This window comes from Diadema setosum, chromosome 8 (genome assembly GCF_964275005.1).
Source record: "Diadema setosum chromosome 8, eeDiaSeto1, whole genome shotgun sequence".
NCBI lineage: Eukaryota > Metazoa > Echinodermata > Echinoidea > Diadematoida > Diadematidae > Diadema > Diadema setosum.
In genome coordinates, this window is record NC_092692.1 from 30,023,429 (window position 1) to 30,043,711 (window position 20,283).

At 39.0% G+C, this 20,283-nt stretch overlaps 1 protein-coding gene across 1 annotated transcript in view; it reads left to right on the forward strand.

The window, feature by feature from the left end:
• The window catches only part of LOC140231628 (WD repeat-containing protein 90-like), a 50,936-nt gene that overhangs the window by 1,032 nt on the left and 29,621 nt on the right, over positions 1-20,283 (forward strand). The window contains exons 2-18 of the mRNA XM_072311779.1: positions 490-587; positions 1,311-1,454; positions 2,604-2,775; positions 3,830-4,124; positions 5,318-5,458; positions 6,651-6,702; positions 8,149-8,307; positions 9,900-9,962; positions 12,486-12,665; positions 14,016-14,161; positions 14,805-14,862; positions 15,550-15,668; positions 16,397-16,558; positions 17,263-17,384; positions 17,917-18,033; positions 18,759-18,994; positions 19,775-19,914. Coding sequence (XP_072167880.1) covers positions 490-587; positions 1,311-1,454; positions 2,604-2,775; positions 3,830-4,124; positions 5,318-5,458; positions 6,651-6,702; positions 8,149-8,307; positions 9,900-9,962; positions 12,486-12,665; positions 14,016-14,161; positions 14,805-14,862; positions 15,550-15,668; positions 16,397-16,558; positions 17,263-17,384; positions 17,917-18,033; positions 18,759-18,994; positions 19,775-19,914 — 2,404 coding nt within the window. The remainder of the gene's footprint in view (positions 1-489; positions 588-1,310; positions 1,455-2,603; positions 2,776-3,829; positions 4,125-5,317; positions 5,459-6,650; positions 6,703-8,148; positions 8,308-9,899; positions 9,963-12,485; positions 12,666-14,015; positions 14,162-14,804; positions 14,863-15,549; positions 15,669-16,396; positions 16,559-17,262; positions 17,385-17,916; positions 18,034-18,758; positions 18,995-19,774; positions 19,915-20,283) is intronic.

Genomic DNA, 20,283 nt, shown 5'->3' on the forward strand with positions numbered 1-20,283 from the left:
GATGGCATATTAAATGTAAAGCAAGCTGCCCATAATTTGACCATTACGCCGTGCCGTCCAAAATTTTTACCGCCGTCTACATTGTGCTACATACCTACATTTTTGTGCACAGTAGGAGTCGTAGATGTATGGTCTAGAAGTCTACTTGTGTTGAATTTTGGCATGGGAGGTCCAACCGGAACCTTGGTATGGGTTTTTCAATTAAACCTCACAGTACATCTTGGATTGGCTGCAATGACTCTTGGTAGATGTCCTACAAGAAACGTCACATAAGTTCAGGCAATGACTCATCTTTGGACAGAAACACTGACTTTATAATCATCTTTATTCTAATTCATATGATATGTTTACAGTTTAAAGCATGCTTGTTATGCAGCCATCATTTCATTCATTAATTCAGTATCGTACCCAGTAGTTGGTACCCTATTTTTTTTTTTTCTCCAAGGTTTTAGCAGCTGTTTTGCAAACCAATCTTATTCTTTCTCCCAGCATCTCTGTGGCAGCATCCGTACGTAAATGTCTTCAAGCATGTGAACATTGGCGAATGGAGGAAAGCAACCAAGGAGGGAGAGGTCATGTCTATCATGGTGCGTTCGGCATTCCAACTTCTCTTAACCCGTTGAAGACGAGTGCCGAGTATACTGGGGCAGGTGTCTATGGGAAATGCATGTTGTAGCAAAATCCGCCTGTTCTCAACAGGTTAACTGTTGTCTGGGAGACACGCCCACCAACACAATATGCATAAATTTATGTCATCTGCATAAGTTATCCTGATCCATGCAATGCGCAGTGCTTGTTTGCTGTGCAGACACGCCTTGCCTTGCAAAGTTGATGGCACTCGTGCATACCCGAGAGATAATTGGCTTGAAGGGAGTCTCAAGATGTAAAGGAGTACAAGTATAATGAACTGACCTTGTATTTTTTGCCTTGTGGTGCACTTGCTTTTTAAGATTTTCAAAAGAAAAGGAATAATGTCAAACAGAAGTCAGTTCAGGAGATTCCATGTACCCCTGCCCTTTTACTGTGTAAGTGGATATGTTGGCATGAGTAATTTTTTTTTTTTTTTTTTTTTTCGCTCGGCCATGTAAGATAAATTTTGTATGTTTTTAAGATTGTTAAGATTAGAATGTTAGTTACTGCAACATATGGCATGCAAAAATATATGCATGCCTTTATTTTCACGCCAGCTACTGGTTGTGCAAAATGTGCAAAAATTTTCACAATGTCAAAAATTTGCACTTTTACTGTATGTGTTATAATCGTGTTTTCTACTCCAATCACATACCCCACCTCTTCTTGATGGTTATCAGGACAAGGGACTCAAGTGTACAGTGTACCGCATCACAGGCTCCATACCTGCGGGGAATTACATCCAGCTGCCCCGGACATCTTCCCAGTCCCTGGGACTGACTGGCAGGTTCCTGTACATCCTCTTCAGACCCATTCCAGGCAAGGTAGGACCTGTAAACATGGCTACATTCTGCTGTGATGTGTGTAATGGATGTATAGTCTAACCTCTCCTATCTGGCCTTCCTGTATCCGGTTCTCTCTGTTAAAGGCATAATTTACCATTTGCAGATGAAAGCATTAGTGCTATAAAATAGTTCTAAAATGTGAGTTAGGGATAGAAACAACCACTGTCAAAATTTGAATCCGTATAATCGATGTTAAGTGTTGTTAAATACACAAAATGTGAACAATAGTTATAATAAAAAAATTTCCAGCCTAAACCGTATACAGTTACGGTTTATTGAGAAAAACCCTGATATCTCCTTATATTTTAGGTTTTATTGCAAATATTTCATATGGTAGGATGTTTTATGATACAACAGACCTACACATATGCATCAAATATGATATCTTGAAAATTTTTGAAATCACTGCTCCCAAAGGTAAACTGGACCTTTAATAATCGGATGCAATCTCAGCGTGATTTTTTTGTTTCAATCAAACATACCACACAAACTCACATGAATTACATATTATTCCAAACAAATTGATTTTATTTTGGTAGAAAAAAAAAACACTCCAAAAAAACCAAAATGCTTATAATCATGCATTGATAGCAAACAAAGAGTTTCAGTGTGAGCTTCCTTCAATAGGTTACAAGTACATAATATGTACTTGTACATAATACAAGTACATAATATGTACTTGTATTATACAGTGTATATGCGTATGGGCAGCTGCATGTATTAAACATTGAGTCTCCCATGTCTGGCCAAAGCCCTCATCCGGGAGAATGCCGGTCTCAGCATGTCCAGACAGGAAGAGGTCGGACTGTAAATACGAGTGCAGAGGATGATTGAATGAATGTGCACATGTATAATGTGTATGAGTGATCTATATGAGTATGTATGTGAGTTTGTGTGTGTGTGTTGTGTGTGTGTTTGTTTCAGGTGTTGCTGTGCTCCATGTGTGTATATAATTAATTGTGTTGATGAATAGTATTATATTGGAGTCACCTGTGCGCATAATTTTATCAAGACTCTCAAGGCAAGGTATATTTGTGTATTAGCATTTACCAAGACACTTTAATGTAATGCAGGAATCTCTCTGGCCACATGCAATACATGCTTTCGTACTTTTTTGTCTCTTCGCAGTATTTTGTCACCCATGTCGACGTTGCAAGCCAAGATGGCCTGGTGGTGCGGCTGTCTTTCTCCAACCTCTTCAAGGAGTTCAAGTCCACCTCCACCTGGCTGCAGTTTCCTTTCGTCTGTCCTGCGGGCAAGGGCTCCGTGGAGAGGCTCACTGCAAAGTCAGCCAGGAAAGGTTTGTCTTTAAGTTTGTTCACATGTTTGTTTATTTTATCTCTCTAGACGTGGTCAGACTGGCCAAAGATCGAGAAGTTTATGATCACGATCTTTAAGATCTCAAAGTTTTGCCACAGTGTGAATGCAAACTTCCAGCGAAACTTCCGGTGAAACTTCCCGCAAAGCTTCTTGCAAAACTTTCCACTCCATCCAGCGATATCTCTCCACCCCTGCTAAACTTCGTGAACTCTTGCCAGTGTGATTGTTAGAAACTGAAACTACACAAAGTTTGTCACATGATCAGGCCACCATCTGTTCGCGGGCAGTGCCTCCGAAGCGTGGGGCCATTGTGATGCAGCGGTGTTCATTGTAATGTCACAATAACTAGCCATCCGACAGCGTACTCTTTCTATTTTCTTGCACACGCGCACTAGTAACCCAAACTTCTGGATCCAAAGATCGAGAAGTTTGACTGCCAGTGTGACCGGATGACATAAGATTACAAAGACTCTGCGATCTTAAACTTCTCTATCTTTTGCCAGCCTGACCGGACCTTCTCTCTCATATCAGGGTTATTTCCAAAGAGGTTATATACATACTGTAAAACCAGAAATTTTCGCATGCATTTTAATTTCGCAAATTTCATGAGAGCCAAGATTTGTAAAATTAAAATGCATGTGAAAGTTCTGGTGTACACTATATGCATTGAATACCAGTGGCAATTCACGAAAATTTCATGCCACGAATATTTCTGGTTTTGCAATAAAAGTATATGAAAAAGAAAAAAGAAAAAAGTTCAGAATTTGTTTAGAGCTGGATCATGGTCAAATCTGGAGACTGTGACCCTCCGTGTGACTTGCGAACAAATTTGTCTCCATTAAAATGTTTCCATCTTATGGACATATTACTCTGTGCTGATGAAACTAGCTGTAAGTCTTCTCCAGTAATTAGAAATAGTAGCCTACGTAGATTGTAATAGCAGCAGATAGAGCTATACGAAAAAGGCCCCTTACTGTGTGTGAGGAAAGCTGTATTGCATCATGGTGAGCATCTTAGCTCCTCCCTCTGTGCAGATCTCCAGGGCCCCGCCCCACAGAGCTCCAAGTGGACGTTGCTGCTTCTCGACCTCCAATACATCTTGTCCATGTACCTTAACTGCAAGTACCGCTACCTGAAGAGCGTCCGCCTCTGTGCTAACATGTACGTCAAGAACGTCTTCACCAGCGACATGCAGTACGAGCCGGACATCTCGCTGCAGGACGCCCGCGACACGGGCCTCCTGGCGCAGGGTGTGGCCCCGTTGCCCCGAGAGATGACCTTTAAAGTGCCCAAGGGGGAGAAGTGGATGGACCTGTATGACTACATCAGGTAATCGTGGTGTGGTGATAGTTAATGTACCTAGAACCATTTGCACAAACTGTGTGAAAGTAATGAATGTGTCTTAGGGTAAGGCCAAAAAAAAAAAAATTGTTGCATTGGCGTAACCCGCCCGACCCTAAAAATTCCGCCGACCCCATGTTTTTTTATTATTTTTTTTGCTATCGATATCAAATATCTTGTTGATTGCGATCGCGATCGCACAAACCCGGAAGTGGAAACGGCTCTGGGGATATCGGATGTACGAGGGAGAGATCTAGCGCCTCGCAATATCGCATAAGCCTTCCTTGATCAGTACGTCATCTGTTTCCAACACGGACACGTACTCTAACAAGATTTATTCAGTGTATACGTAGCATTCAGACTGCGATGTATTGTGCACAGTTTTGCCGTAGGTTTCTTGTGTGGAGAACTTACACGAATCTGTATATGTGGGACTGTAATAGAGATCGCCGTGTGCGATGAAAAGATCGTACATATGGGTCAATTTGCATCTATCTTATCTAAGTCAAAATAGTAAAATATGAAGTGAAAACATTCGGGATAGGGATTTTAACATCTTTAAATTCTGTGAAGGGGTATAATTCCAGTAATATCGGCCTCATAAATGATTTGCAGAATAGATGAACACAGCACATTCGGTGCAGCAGTTGTAACTGTTTACTGAGCTGAGCACGAGTTTTACACGTAAAATGCAGGTAGCAAAAAAAAAAAAAAAAAAAAAAAAAAAAAAATCCGCCCGACCGACCCTATTTGAAAATCTCATGTTACGCCAATGCAACAATTTTTTTTTTTTTTGGCCTAAGCGTGTCTTCTGAACCATGCCCTTTCTGTAATGGTAATGGAAAATGAATGAGTTAATTATGTAATGAACTGTTCAAGGGCATTCTATTTCACAGCAATTTCATTATGCATATGCAATAATTTGGGACTTCGGATGCCATTATAGTTGCAAAAATTATCTTTAAAATCTAGTCTGGGGGCAAGACACTCCAAATGTAATACAGTTGAGCTTCCAGGAATCTAACATCAAAAACTTTAATTTAGATTTGCTAAACCTCTGTATATATGTGTGGACTTCTATTCACCTCTGTATGCATAAAGCATGTTCTGGCATTGTGATTCCATATCTCTTGGGTGACACGATTTGACATAAAGTGACAAATTTTTATTGCATTGCTCAGGTTTCCGTCAGCGGGCACTAAGGTCCCCTTCGACTCTGTGCAGCTGAACAACTCCGGTCATGTCCCAGGCAGGGGAAAGCAGGCCCCTGGCCGAATGAGCCCAGAGAGGGTGTCCCCAAAACAGGTCTATGTGAGTAGCGGGTGTTGTTCCCAAAAACAGGTGAAAGTTTGAGAGTGTACTAACTCAGTCACCCCATTTGGGGTATGTGAGTTCAAAATGAAAGACAATATACAAAACGAAACAAATGTATGTACTGAATGGCTATAAGCAAATCAGCTTAACAAGATCTAAACTCATTTCACAATACAAAAATATGGAAACTGTAAACTTACAAGTATGCGTAGCATATGCACAAAGGTAACAACACAAACTTATGTACAGAAAGTATGTAAATATTGGGGTATTTCCCCAGAACAAGTCTGCCCTACTTTGGCAAAGGGAAGCAAGTGACAAAAGTGACATTTCTCGTAAAAGAGCAAAATGTGTCTGTCATTTACACTGACGTCAATGGACTATCATGATGTCTTATCTAACATATCTCTTGGTAGGATGAGTGTTTCTGCATGAAATTTGGCCTGGAAGAAGAGCTCATTATGTGAATATGAAAACATTAATAACTCAAATTTGGATGGTATGTCACTTGCTTCCTTTTGCCAAAGTAGGCCAGAAGTGTATGTGAGTAGCAGGTTGTTCTCTTCTTTTTTTCCTGCCAAAAACACGTCTATGTGAGTAGTAGGGGTTGTTCCAAAAACAGGTCAGCATGAGTAGTGGTGTTTTTTTTCCCGAAAGCAGGTCTACATGAAAGGGGGGGGGGGGGGAGGGGATGTTGCTCTCGAAACAGATCTGTTGGAAGTGCTAGTTGTTGGAAGTCAGAGTTTCATTTCTGTGAGAGAGAACATATTCTCGTTGAGAGAGAGAGAGAAAGAAAAAAATAATATTCAAGAACCCGTGAATTGATATTGTTTGTCTATCAATGGATACTATTGTCTCATCTGGTTGAATTATGATTTTCTGTGGCAGTACCATATGTGATGTAATGAATGATGCAGTTGCAACTGATTGACAAATTGCCCTGCATCGACGTAAATAAGCGCTGAATTGATCAGTGTTTTAGTAGAAGCCATGATTTAAAAAATCATGGGCGTACATACTCGAGCGGGATATATATTTTATTTACGTCGATGCAGGGCAATTTGCCAATCAGTTGCAATGAAAGCATCTCGACGGAAGAATTTCATGAATTTGAATGATGCAGTTGTTTGCAGTTACTCTGCAAAGTGCAAAAAATGAGCAAAGGGTATTTTCTTTCTTTTTGTTGCTGTAGGTTAACAGGGGAGACTCCCATACATCAAATATGTCGGTGACGACGGCGGCGAGCAAAAAGGTTTGCCTAAGTCTTGTTTTCCGCTGTCATCAAAGAAGCAGTCCTAGTATGAATATTTAGTCACTTTGACCCCAAGACGACTCTCGGCCTTAGCTTGGTCTTGCATCGGATTGACCAGTCCACAGAGATAAGACATGACGATGGCTACTCTCATTATATGGAGCTCCTGAGGCCCGGTCACTTGTTGACTGTGTTGCATAACATTTGATAGATTGCATGTTTACGCAAGTACCCATGTGTGGTAACCAAGTACTATACTTTGCTTGACCAATGTGCTCAATTTTCCACATGTCCCATCTTTCATTTGGTCAAAGGATCTAAGCATATTTTTACACAGATTTGTGCCATTTGACTTCATTCTATAGACATGCTTTTGTGATAGTGAGCTTGGGATTAAATCACAGAAGGCACCGAAGCCCAGGAGTTTTGACCCAGCAATACCTTGTCATATCAATACTGTCCCAAAACATCAGCGTTGTAGTGACATTTGATGCATCACGCGTTACCCCGGGGTACCGTAGTACCCCGGGTTACCGCGTTGTGTAGCGCCACCTCACAGCCACTAGAGGACAGCCAGAGAAAAATGCATGCACTGTGTGTGCATGTACATAGTCATTCCCATGCCACTGCATGTTATGCTATGTGTGCATGGCACACTGTGATACCACTAGTGTGGGCTTTAGTGCAGTGCAGTGCACTGGCTAGGGCGCGCTAGCTCCAGCACCAAAATAATTTCCTCTTTTTGGCACCCAGGGTACAACCTTTTTATTTAAAAAAAATAATTCAACAAAATGGCTGATTTTTATTTGGTACGCCGGGATACCATTTATATCATCATTTGAGTATGAACAGAGAGCTTCTCCACATGTCACAATAGCAATCCCACTCCACTCTGTCTATCTGCTTCTCTGTGTATTTCCCTTTCTCCCTCCCTCTCTCTCTCTCTCTGTCTGTTTCACCCTTTCCCTTTTCTTCTGTCTATCCCTGACTCTCCTGCCCCCACTTTGTCCATCTGTTTCTCTTTCTATCTTCCCTTCTCTCTCTCCCTCTCTGTCTCCCAGCTTCCCTTGTTTTCTTTATTCCCAGTTTGATGATGATGATGATGATGACGATGATGATGATGATGATGACGATGATGATGGTGATGATGGTGATGATGATGATGACGATGATGATGATGATGATGATGATGATGATGATGACGATGATGATGATGATGATGATAGTTTCTTTTATAAGACCAGTATCTGCCTATGAAGGGCTCTCATGGCACTTTATCTTGAATGTCTCCAACTTCAAATATTCAGTCAATATAACATCCATCCTTCATCCTTTCTTCCTTTATGTTTCTTCTCTTCCTTCTCTCTACTCTCCCCTACCTTCCCTCCATCCTCACTCTGTCACTCTGTCTCTCCTTTTGTCCCCTGTCTCACTCCGTCTCCACAGAAGAAACGTCCATCTAGACCGAAAGTGTCCACAGAGCTGCCTGCAGTCGGCGTGAATGGTGACGTATCCCTTCTCCAGGGTAGCCAGGGGGAGGTGCACGTGTTTGCTCAGCAGGAAGATGACATCACCATCCACAGGCACGACGATACGACAGGAATGGTACGTTGAGTGCATGTGACGCAATGCAGTTGAGTGAAATATATGATGCACCACGTGTACCCCAATGGTTACCGTGTTGTATGACGCCATCTCATGTTCATAAGATGTATATTTTATTTTACACACTGCCATCACGGAGGTCAAAATCTAGCAGTCGGAGATGATGATCCCAATATCAATTCAGCTCTTATAGTTCCATGAGTTGTTGTTGTTGTTGTTTTTTTAATCATGATGATGATAATAATCATCATCATCATCATTATCATCCTCACCATCATCATCATCATCATCATCATCATCATCATCATCATCATCATCATCATCATCATCATCATCATCATCATCATCATGTCATTATTATTGTTATACCCCAGGGTACCAAAAACTGCTTCAGATGATGCGCATAATTATATAATCCATGCAATCATTTTGAACTGTTCACATTATTCAATTGTATCCAACGTATATTCTCTTTCACTGGCTTTTTATATCTATTGCAGAGTTCTGAATTGACATGTTTCGTGGCTCAGTTAGAAAGCAACAAAACCTGAATGGCTGTATTGTATTTGGATGATTTGTGTCACTGCTGAGAAGTTACGAATAGATAAAGATGGTTTAATGCTTCCTCACAATCAGTAGATATGATACATAGATGTGTCTGTATAGTTGCGTCTGTATTTCAGATTTCTCTTCTTGATGAAATCAGCAAAGATAAAGGCATTGAAGTTATCACATGTAAAGGTCATAATATCTACATCATTGTCAATACTGTATAAAGAATTGAATGTTGTGTTCAAGTACGCTTTCTATACCCGCACTTTCATGAAGGCATATTAAAAAGCATTTTGTATATTAGCAGTGATGAAAAGCATTTTTAGGCATGCTATTCCACATTTCTACTCTTCTATTTTTTGTCATACAAGCAGCAACAATTTACTTTTTTTTCAGACATTTTACACATTTTTTTTTAAATTTCTGAATTGTCATGTTTCATGATTTAGATAGAAAGCAACACAATATGAATGATTGAATTGTATTTGGAAGATTCTTATCACTGCTGAGAATTTATGAAGAAATAAAGATAATTTGATATTTCCTGAAAATCACTGGATATCATATAATACATAAGTGCCACAGTTTTGTTTTTATTTCAGATTTCTTTTTTGCACCTTGCTAGATGAAATCAGAGAAGAAAGTAGGCATTGAAGTTCTCACATTAACATCATACCACCAGCATCATTCTTAATACTGCATTAAATCATGGACCTTATGTTTTCTGTACCAGCACTTTTTTCAACACCTGTTACTAAACATTTTTTTGTTATGTAAGCAACATTTTTTTTTTTTTTTGCGCATTATGCAACTTTTGTTTCCATATTATCAATCATCATTTTGTTGTTATTCAAGCAGCAACAATTCACACCCCCCCCCAGCATGTTACACAACTTTTTTTTCCTTCTTTCTGATATAAGAGCAAAGATGATCAAAATCTGGATTTTGTTTATGAATGTGAGCAATTAAAGTCAAGGCTAGGTGTTTGCAGGAGTGTTACCATATAGCTAAACAAAATTTTGCTTTGTTTTCCTCCGTAGACAATTTCCACCAAGGTATCAAAACCAGCAGTGAAGCAGCAGCAGCGAGATGAATTCTACAAGGTATGTCATGATCCAAGAAACTTTAGTTCTACAAAGCCAATGCCTCTTCAGTGTCTTTGTCTTAAAGGGTGCGTACAGTTCTGGTCGAGGTGAGGATTTAGCTTTTAACGTTTTGCGAGATATTCAGAAACCACTCTATGAGATGTCAAAGAGCATGCAGTTCTAAGGGGTATCAAAAGTTTATTCGATGGAAATCGGTTTTGAAATGGCTGAGATAGCCAAAAACAAGGTGAAACAAAGAGATCCTAATAAAGTTGTGGCATGTCGCCTTTTATTATTAGCACTTTTTTTGGGATATCTCAGCCATTTGAAAACCAATTTTCAACAAATAAATGTTGAATCCTTCTTAAAATTACATGCTCTTTCATATTTCATGAGAGGCTTTTCATTATCTCACTTAGGAATGTTCAAAACATGAATCCCCACCTCAGCCAGTACTGTACAGTTCCTTTAAACATCAATATCAAATGTTGCATCACCTCCACTATCTTACTGTATATTCCACCTATATTCTTGCAATATTATTTGCTATTGTCTGCGTGGATGAATTTTCTGGCCAATTGAGCTGCGTTCTTTTTCCTCATTTTTTTAAAACTGTTTTGTAGAAGACAATTTACTCATAGCTATTTTCACAAAACCTCCATGAATTTTTTTTTTTTAAATTTTGCCTTGTGTTGGCCATGATTGTATACATCCAGCCAAATTATTAGATTGCATGTTAAAGCAATGTCTGGCAAATATTTTGACCTTGATGTTCAATACCAATGGTAGATAATCACTACCTGAAGATAATGTATCTGCTGTCTCCCATCTTGTCAAAATTACATAGAATATTTTTTCAGGATTTTTTTTTCCCCGGTAAGGTCAGGAACTTTGCGCTCATTTTTATGCCTCCGCCACGAAGTGGTGCCGGAGGCATTATGTTTTCGGGTTGTCCGTCCGTCCGCTTTCGTTTACGCGATAACTTGAGTAATATTTACTGGAATTTTACCAAACTTGGTCCAAGTATGAAGTATGATGGGGCAATTATTTGATTAGATTTTGGGTGAAATCAACTAAAGGTCAAAGGTCAAAGGTCAAGGTCAAATCATGAAATTGTATCCGTTTACGCGATAACTCAAGACTGGATGTAGCAAATTTCACCAAACTTTGTTGGAGGATGATGTATGATGGGACAATTACTTGATTAGTTTTTCAGTGAAATCGGACAGAGGTCAAAGGTCAAAGATCAAGGTCAAATCCTAAAATTTATCTGTTTACGTGATAACTCAAAACTGGATGAAGCAGCTTCCACCAAACTTGGTCCAAGGATAATGTATGATGGGACAATTAGTTGAGTAGATTTTAGTGACATTGGCAAGAGGTCAAAGGTCAAAAGGTCAAGGTCAAATGCTACAAATGTTGCAATTTCCCCCATATCTATGCAATGCCCAAAGATATTTTCTTGAAACTTGGTGTGGACATGTACTACTGCGTAAAGATTCTCCAGAGAGAGTTTCATGTCATAAGGTCAAAGGTCAAAAGGTCAAAGGTTAGGTGAAAATGTTGCAATATCACTTTTCTTGCAAATGGTTCAATGTATCTTCGTGGAATTTGGTACATATGCATGTACTGTCTGGCAGGGATTATCTAGGGAATTTAGGGGTCATGGGTCACGGTCAACTCCTCAAAATTTTACTATTTCCCTCATATACTAGTATATGCAATGCTTGTATTATTAGTTTCAAAACTTAATACATGCATTACCTAATGGAGATTCTCCGGGAAATTTCCAGCCAGAAGGTCAAAGGTTAAGGGTCAAAGGCCAGGTTTCAATGCCCCCCCCCCCCAAAAAAAAACAAAAAACAAAAAACAAAAAAAAAAACACAAAAAAAAATCTATTTTGTACCATCATCACACTCTTTCTTCATACCTTGGAAATTACTCAATGCATAAACTTCCCCAAAATTCCCCAAATATGTGTACCTGCACTCTTAGAAAATTATAGCAAACCCAGTTCAAGACATTTCTGACAAACATGTCATTTCAATATTTTGCCAGTTATGTGAAATTGTCATGGATCACGCATTGTGAAGACATTGTACTATACGCCTATTGGGAGAATCATGCATTATGGCGGAGGCATCAGTCGCCATAGCGACATTTCTAGTTTTTACATGATATAATGCCACTAAACTGATTAGACTAATTGGCTACACGAGCAGTTATGTAAATACAGCAGCAGATTCCTAAGTATTTGTTTTGATTGTACAGCTAGTGGACTCCCATTATAACGGAGTCCATAGGACCGACAGTTTCCTTTCATTATATTGAAATGTTGTCATAACTGAACAAATAAATGATAAAAATACATTTAGAGCCAATAATGCTGTGGCCTGAATTTTCATTTCGTTGTTACCCGTATTTCGTTGTAACTGTGTTCTTTATAATGGGAGTGCACTGTAGTATATCAACTTTCTTCTTTTTTTTTTAAATTGATAAATTACAATATCCTTGATAAAATTCCAAATCCATCACTGACAGAGTCTACAACCAGACCCCATCATCTCCCTGAAGAAGATTGTTGGATTTGGAGGATGTACCACGGGGGATGTTCTCTGGGATCACCATGGCAACCATGTCATCTACCCATGCCACGCTGTCATCGTTGCCATGGATGTCATCAGGGGTCAGCAGCGATTCTTCATTGGTCACACCGACAAGGTATGGTGTTCAAATATCTAAAAAGCAAGAAAGCAGAGGGTTTTTTTTTTTTATTTGTTTTTTTTTTATAGTAACTCTTATATTTGATGTGTGTGTGGCTAATTAAATCTTTTGTTTGGTGTATATGTGTGACTTAGTGACATTGTTATATGAACATGTTTCGATACTTGCGAGAACAGTAGATCGTGCTCCTGAATGGAACTATGTTTCACAATATTGTGTTTGCAAGTTCACAGATTTTGAGTACCTTTGGTAATCATATTGAGTCAAGGGATTATGGGGAAGACATCATTTCTGTTTAAAAAAAAAAAAAAAAGTCGCAGAAGATAAAGTATCAAAATGGCAGGAATATTGCTTGCATGAACTAAGATGATCAGTGTGTCATGTGATATGTGTGTGTGTGTTTTTATGTTGAACGCTTGCATCAAAAGAGATTGCTAGTTAAAGGATAAGTTCACCTTCATAAACATAAGGATTGAGAGAATGTAGCAATATTAGTAGAACACGTCATTGAAAGTTGGAGAAAAATCGGACTATCCGTTCAAAAGTTATGAATTTTTGAAGTTTTTGTGCAGTAACCGCTGGATGAGAAGACTACTGCAGTGTATGAATAACTTAGATGTTACATGCGTACAACAATATAAGAAAAATATAAAGAGAATTTCACAAAATTTCATCTTTTGAAAAAAAGTACACATTCCCTTGACTCGTTACTGACATATGTTATGGGTAATATTATTCACCCTGCCTTTAGAAAGAGGCAAGTCAAGTGCTCTTTTATTATGCGAAAAAAGTGAAAATATGCTGAATTTTCTTTATATTTTATTTATACTGTTGTATGCATATGACCTACAAGCTGTAGTAGTCTCCTCATCCAGCAGTTCCAACACAAAAATTTTAAAAATTCATAACTTTTGCATCGATTGTCCAATTTTCCCCAAACTTGCACTGATGTGTTCTACTATTATTGTTGTCTTCACTCAATCCACATGTCTTTGAAGGTGGACTTGTCCTTTAATGATCCAGATTACAATTTTAGTTATCTAATGATAACACTAGTTCCTTGCAGGTGATGTAAAGCTAAGGGCAAAATCTGTTCGGAGTATAAAGTAACCTAAAAAGGTGCAGTTGAAGTGTAGTATTGAAGTATTGTGTAATATTTAGGATATTCTGTGACATTTACTTTTCCTTGAAGTTGATTACATGACATGATTTCTGCAAGTTGGAAGATCTCTCTATGTCATAATCATACCTCTAACAGTGATTAAAGATCCCAATGTGAATTGCTCCCTGGTCTGCCATTCATCTCACTGTACTGGGATATGACTCCTTTCACATTTGATAACACAGGTGTCCTGCCTGGCCTTCAGCAGCAGTGGGTCAGTGTTGGCGTCTGGGCAGACTGGACAGCAGGCAGTGGTCAGGGTGTGGCATTACCAGTCGGGGGACTGTCTGGCCATGATCAAGGCCCACACACACTCGGTGTTTTGTCTGAGGTCAGTCGCATTTACCTTTTATCATGGTGAAGAAAGAAGTTCAACATTAGTAGCTCACTTTTGCACTGCTTCTGCAGGGAAAATGCAGAATGATTTGTAGGGAAAAATTCACCCGTGTTTAATTGGAATTACTACAAGTATTAAACAAAAAAGGACAAAATTAAGCAAATAAAGTTGTATCAATTTCAGTGAAGTTAAAAAAAAAGGTATAAGGAAGTGAAGTTTAGAATAGCATCTGTGTAAACAATCTAGTGATATTGGTTTCAGTCACACATGCAAAGTTGATAATATACATTCAGCATGTAGAAGGATAGTTTGTTATTGTTTTGTTGCTTCTAAGACCTATTAAAAGAGGTAGCATTTAATGTCTCAGGCCCTTTCTCGTAAAGCTATTTACAGTTCTGACTTGCTGTTACCATGGAAACAACTAAACTGCTCAGATCTGTTTATGTTGCCCTGTTGTTGCCTTGTAAGTTGTAATTATTCCAAAGTGCTTTTCTTGAAAGAGGACGCATCAGTTCACACCTTTCAGAACACAAACTTCTGATGCAAAAATTGATTATTCCAAAATGACAGACATTGTAGCATGGACTCAGTTATTCTATAGTGATTGTTTATCAAATTCTTTGATTCTACGTTCTAGTTTTTCTCGCAATGCCACAATGCTGTGTGGAGTGGGGAAAGATGGACACGGTAAAAATGTGAGTAATTTCTTTGTATTAGTAGAAATTCCACCTCGTCTGTGTTGATGACTTCGGTAACTTTTATGAAAGTGCAGTGCAGTCTCTTTTGATGTGCAAAGCTATATTCCGCGTTTTGTCTTATTCATCCATACACAGTGATTTGTATGAGATATTGCTCATCATTACATGTATGTTCCCCTTCGGTCTTCATGGATGTCTATTTACAGATTTGAGATCTAAGGGTACCAGATATTACAAACATGGTGAGATGCCACTAGGCTTGAGAGTAGCAGTTGTTCTCTGTTCTTACAGTAGTTATTAGGATGAATCTGATATTTTTTGACAAGATAAGGAAATAATTTGCGAGAGACTACTCAACTCCCCTGTTGACTAGGTGAATTTTAAACAAGTGCAGAACTGTCTATCCTCTCAATCATGAGTGCTTAAACCATTCACATTCTGGTGCTTGGATATCCTTCAACACAGATGACTAGATTTTTGCAGATTTTCAGTGTTTACAAAGGAATCACAACAAAGGCTCAAACAAGATTTGAAGAATAAATATCAGTTCTTCCAAATTTGATTCTACACATAGCATATATAGTCAAACACATTACCATAATGATCTCTTGACTACTGTCCCCATAGTTCAATGTTTGGAGGTAGTATTTGTATGATGTATCAATTAAAAATTCTTCTTGTTAGATGGTGGTTGTTTGGAATACATCCCGCGTTGGTAGGCGTGGTGAGGTACCCCTCGTTTCTAAGGCGCACACAGACGTGGACATCACACGGATGAGAGTGGCTCCATTCGATGAGACAAAGTGAGTTGAAAGAAAAATTGCCAACCACCTTCCTAATCCTAATTTTGAGTTCAACAGTAAATGAATATCTATGCTTAATATACACTTATTGGCTAGATTTCTTTGTTTGTTTTTATTGTTTCATATTCAACAATTTACAAGTAAAGTGTAAACATGTCAGTAATTCAATGTGCAAATTGTCGACAACAAGTGAGAGACGTAATTCATATGAAATATGAGGAATTTCCATGAGAAGGATTGCTTGTAAGGTGTAGATTCCCAGAAACGTATGTAAAGTGAATTCTTACACGAAATTTACAGTTGCAAAGAATGACAAGTTATGAAGTGTGAAAATGCATACTTTGAGAAATGACTGTCCATCAGATTTAGCTGCTTAAAGATCAGCATACCTGAGCAAGATGCCAGAACATAGTTCTTTGTCTCCTTTTTGTGGAAACATTAACATTCTTTATCACTGAACATTTATGAGTCTCCATTGTAGATACAGGAAACCTCATTATAACGAGCTTGCATTTAATGACATGAATCTAGCAGTCCCAATTTTCCAGTACTGTGTGTAGCTGGTCTCTTTTTTAGTACGTTCACCATCAGGAAATGAAAGCAATAGTCACTGTGGCCTTGTCACAACAAGATTTCCCTGTATTACTTCTGCTGATGTGGCTATAGAATTGATTTGAGGCCAGAGCACACACTTCACATTACTATGTTTCATATACTTTGGTGTGAAGAATGCTGTCCTGTGGGAGGGACAATGTACGGGTGTGGCGGGTCCGCAACGGCACCCTGCGGTCAGCACCGGTCAACCTCGGACAGACTTCTGTGGCGGAGTTCACCGACGTCAGCTTCGAGGTTCCGACTTCTCCCGGCATGGAGCCGGCGGACAAGATTGCGTAAGCAAAGACCCAGAGCCACATCCTTTAGATGATTGAGTTTGATGAACCTGGTGCGAAGACTATTGTATCTGTGTGAAATACAATATATGTATTATCTGCTAATATAAGTTCTAAGTGATGATGGGTTTAAGTTTTGCTCTTGTTGTGTGGATGACTCTTCAAAAGTAAGACATATAGCATGGGTATTGGCACCATGTTAGATGCTTAAAAGTGAAGGTGATTTGTCAAACAACAGATATGGATAAAGTTTTTGCATGCTGTGTGCGTTAGAAACTTTTTCACCGGCATCAAATATTGTGATGTAGATTTAAAGTTGCTTTTAGAGTTATAATGGCAGCAGTTTAGAATATTTGATGTTCTGACTCATATTCATAAAAAACAATATTTGCAGGAGAGACCGAGATGATCGATCATAGATGATCATAGCTTAATGACTGCCATCACTGTAACATAGTTATACTAATCTGTTCACAAATGGATACATGTTTTCAGCAATGACCTTTTTTGTGTCAACTGCATCACAGAATCAGGTAAGCCCTTGAATATTGATATGCAAGCTGTAGCCATTCCCAAATGACTTGTGTTCTGAATAACTGATTCAAGATTACTGATTAGACGCAGAAGAAAGCAAAATTTAGTGTGATGATAGCTGTATTTTCTTTGTTATGGATTATGTTGTGCGCCTTCTTTCCTCTGAAAAGCTATGCATGCACGAGGTCCGGTCACATCTTCGAGATCGATTACGCCCGGGTGACTGTGGCGCACATTAGGAGACTTCTGCCTGTCGGCAAGCATGTCAAGGAGAGGGCGACATTCCGCACTGGTTCGTTTGTTTGTCCGTTTTCATTTCCAATCTAACAAGACGGCTGGATAGCCCATATTCAGCTGCACTAGTTGCAGGGCTCGACATTAGCAGTGGTGGAGTTGCCCGGGACCACTAAAAACTGATGTTGGGTCACCAATCTTCCAAAAATGTTATCATTCGGTGGCGCAATCAGCCATCTGAAATTCACTTTGTATTTCCTATTATTTGGGGTCTCCACATTTCTCTTTCAGGCCACCAAAATTTAGGATCGAATTAAACCAAGCGATATTTTAATGCAGGAACTCTAGTGGGATTCAGCTTTATTGAATCAAACAGAGTACTTCTGATAAGTACTTCTTCACTTCTTTTGATTTAATTGTGGGCAAAACGCAGTGAAGGTCAGTACCATTTACAGCTTGAACCTGTGTGGTTATTCCACAGTGTAGCATGGTGTGTGAGAAATTATCAGCTGAATGAAATAAGAAATGTATGTCAGTCAGGTACAGTTCAGTCATTATATCTAAAATTTTTTCTGTCTCCCTGTCTGTAGGCACTGGTATAGCCATCAATGCCATGTGTGTCAATAGCGCGCTGTGTGTGACTGGTTCCGATGACGGATTCCTGAGACTCTGGCCGCTGGATTTCTCCAGTGTCTTCATGGAAGCAGGTAGGTGATCAATTAAAATATGTATGAGGGGGTAGGTGTAATACACCTCAGACATACACTGACTATACACAGAGGTAAGGTTGTCATAGTGTGTATTGGAAAGGTGTTAAAATACACGGATGTGATGCATATTTGAGTAGTTGAAACATACACTGTGGAAAAGAAACATATGCCAAAGCATACACTGAGACTATGACTATACTGACTGTTACCTTTATGGATACATTCAGTAGTTTGTTCCAGACTCTATGATGCATTACACCAAAAACCACACTTACCACCTTTCATATGTACATAAATAGACACTGTGGCCCATATTCACAAAGGTAGTTTAAATTTTGTCCATTAATTTTTGTAAATTTCTTAAGCGTAATTGCGTGTGACAGATCACATATGCCAACAGACATCCAATGATAACCCCATGTTGATACACGTATGTGGAAGGTACGCCTTTTTCATACTTATTTAAGCCCATGGTTTGGACTTGTACCACCTTTGTGAATAAGGGCCCCAGAGTGCAGTGCTATCTGAGACAGTGCATGCCTTACAGTAGTTAGAGTGATGAACAGTGTTCTACATGCTTCACTTAGTGTTCGTTGAGAGATGAACAAGGACAAGACACAGTTAGGCTCAATGGTAATAAAAAAAAAAGCGAAATCGGTATTTTGAGCAAAGTGATGTAGACACCGTAAACACTTCATTACAATTGTTTGTATCTCTTGCAGAACATGAAGGTCCCGTCACAGCTGTGTCTGTCTCACCGGACGGCCTGCGCGTGCTCGCCGGGACGGCCACGGGTAACGTCGGCGTGCTGGACGTCTCCACGCGCAAGTACACCACCCTGATGCGGTCCCACGTGGCCAATGTGGTTGCCATGGCGCTGGATCCTCTACGGCGACAGATGGCGACGGCGTCCAGTGACCACACCATCAGGATATGGGACCTGGACACACTGCAGCAGGTAACCTAAGGGCCGATGTGTTTTGTATCCAAGAGAAAAAAGAAAACAATCACAGCAACCACTGAGCTTGTTTTAAATAGATACATGAGTACATGTATATTAAGATTCCTTTCACTGTTAGAATTTGAAAGGTTGTGTTTGATAGATATGTTGGAAAGTGTGTGTCAAGTAGATATATATTTGAAAGTGTGTGGTAAAAAGATACATTTCGTTTTCTTTGTAAGTGGAGTTTGAAAGCTTGTATTAAATAGATATATATTAGATAGAGTGTATTGAATAGGTTATGTTTGAAAGTGTGTGTTATTGAAATAGACATATATTTGAAAGTGTTGTATGTGTTAATTCGATATATTCCGATTCCTTTACTGTTGGAGTTTGAAAGCTTAGTTGTGTTATTTGTTTTTATGACCTCCCTATATTTCGGCCCATCCCCTTCCCCTCCACACATGCACACAAAAGGATATAGAGAAAAGGAAATGCTGCTTCAAAATTGAAAAATTTGCCTTTGTTGAATGGTACTGAAATTGATGGTTTACATCTCGGTGTAGCCTGTGAACAAAATATTGTCAGTTGCTCCCTCTGAAATGTGAGTCATGATGTTCTGTCTCAAAATGAAATTGTTATTTCTGCATTCAGAAGCATATTATACTTATTCCTTGACATTGTAGAGATATTTGTTATGATTATTATGATTATTAATTGAAAGATCTGTTTCCCTATTCCACAGTCAGTGAAAGAAAATGTGAAATTTTCTCACTGTTCTCTGCTTCTGTTTTCCAGTTGTATGACTTCCATGCTCCCAATGAGTTGCCATGTGTGCTGGCATACCATCCCTCGCTGTACTGCTTTGCATGTGGCTTCGATAACGGCTTCGTCCGGATCTTCAGTGTTTCTTCAACAAGCCTTGTAGCCGAGATGCAGTAAGTTGTTTTTTTTTTGGGTGTGTGGTTGAGAGGGTCTTGTGTCTTTACATCATGGAAGAGCATTTCTTTTAGATTTATTTCTGCATAGATTTTCCTCTTCTTGAGTGTTTTCTCCATCATGAACATGTAAGTTGTTTATTTTTTAAATTCTGATGTATTCTAATAGTTTGAAGTCTGTATTTCCGGTGTTGTATGTCCTTGTTGATAAACTTCATCCTTTACACTCTTTAGAATTTAGTGTTTTTGCTCTATTTGTACATTTTTGTTCTTTATATATTTTGGTATTTCTCCATGTTTCCAATATAAGTATAATTTCTAACTAGTATGAACAAAGTCATTTGTATTGAGAAATAAATACGATTGATG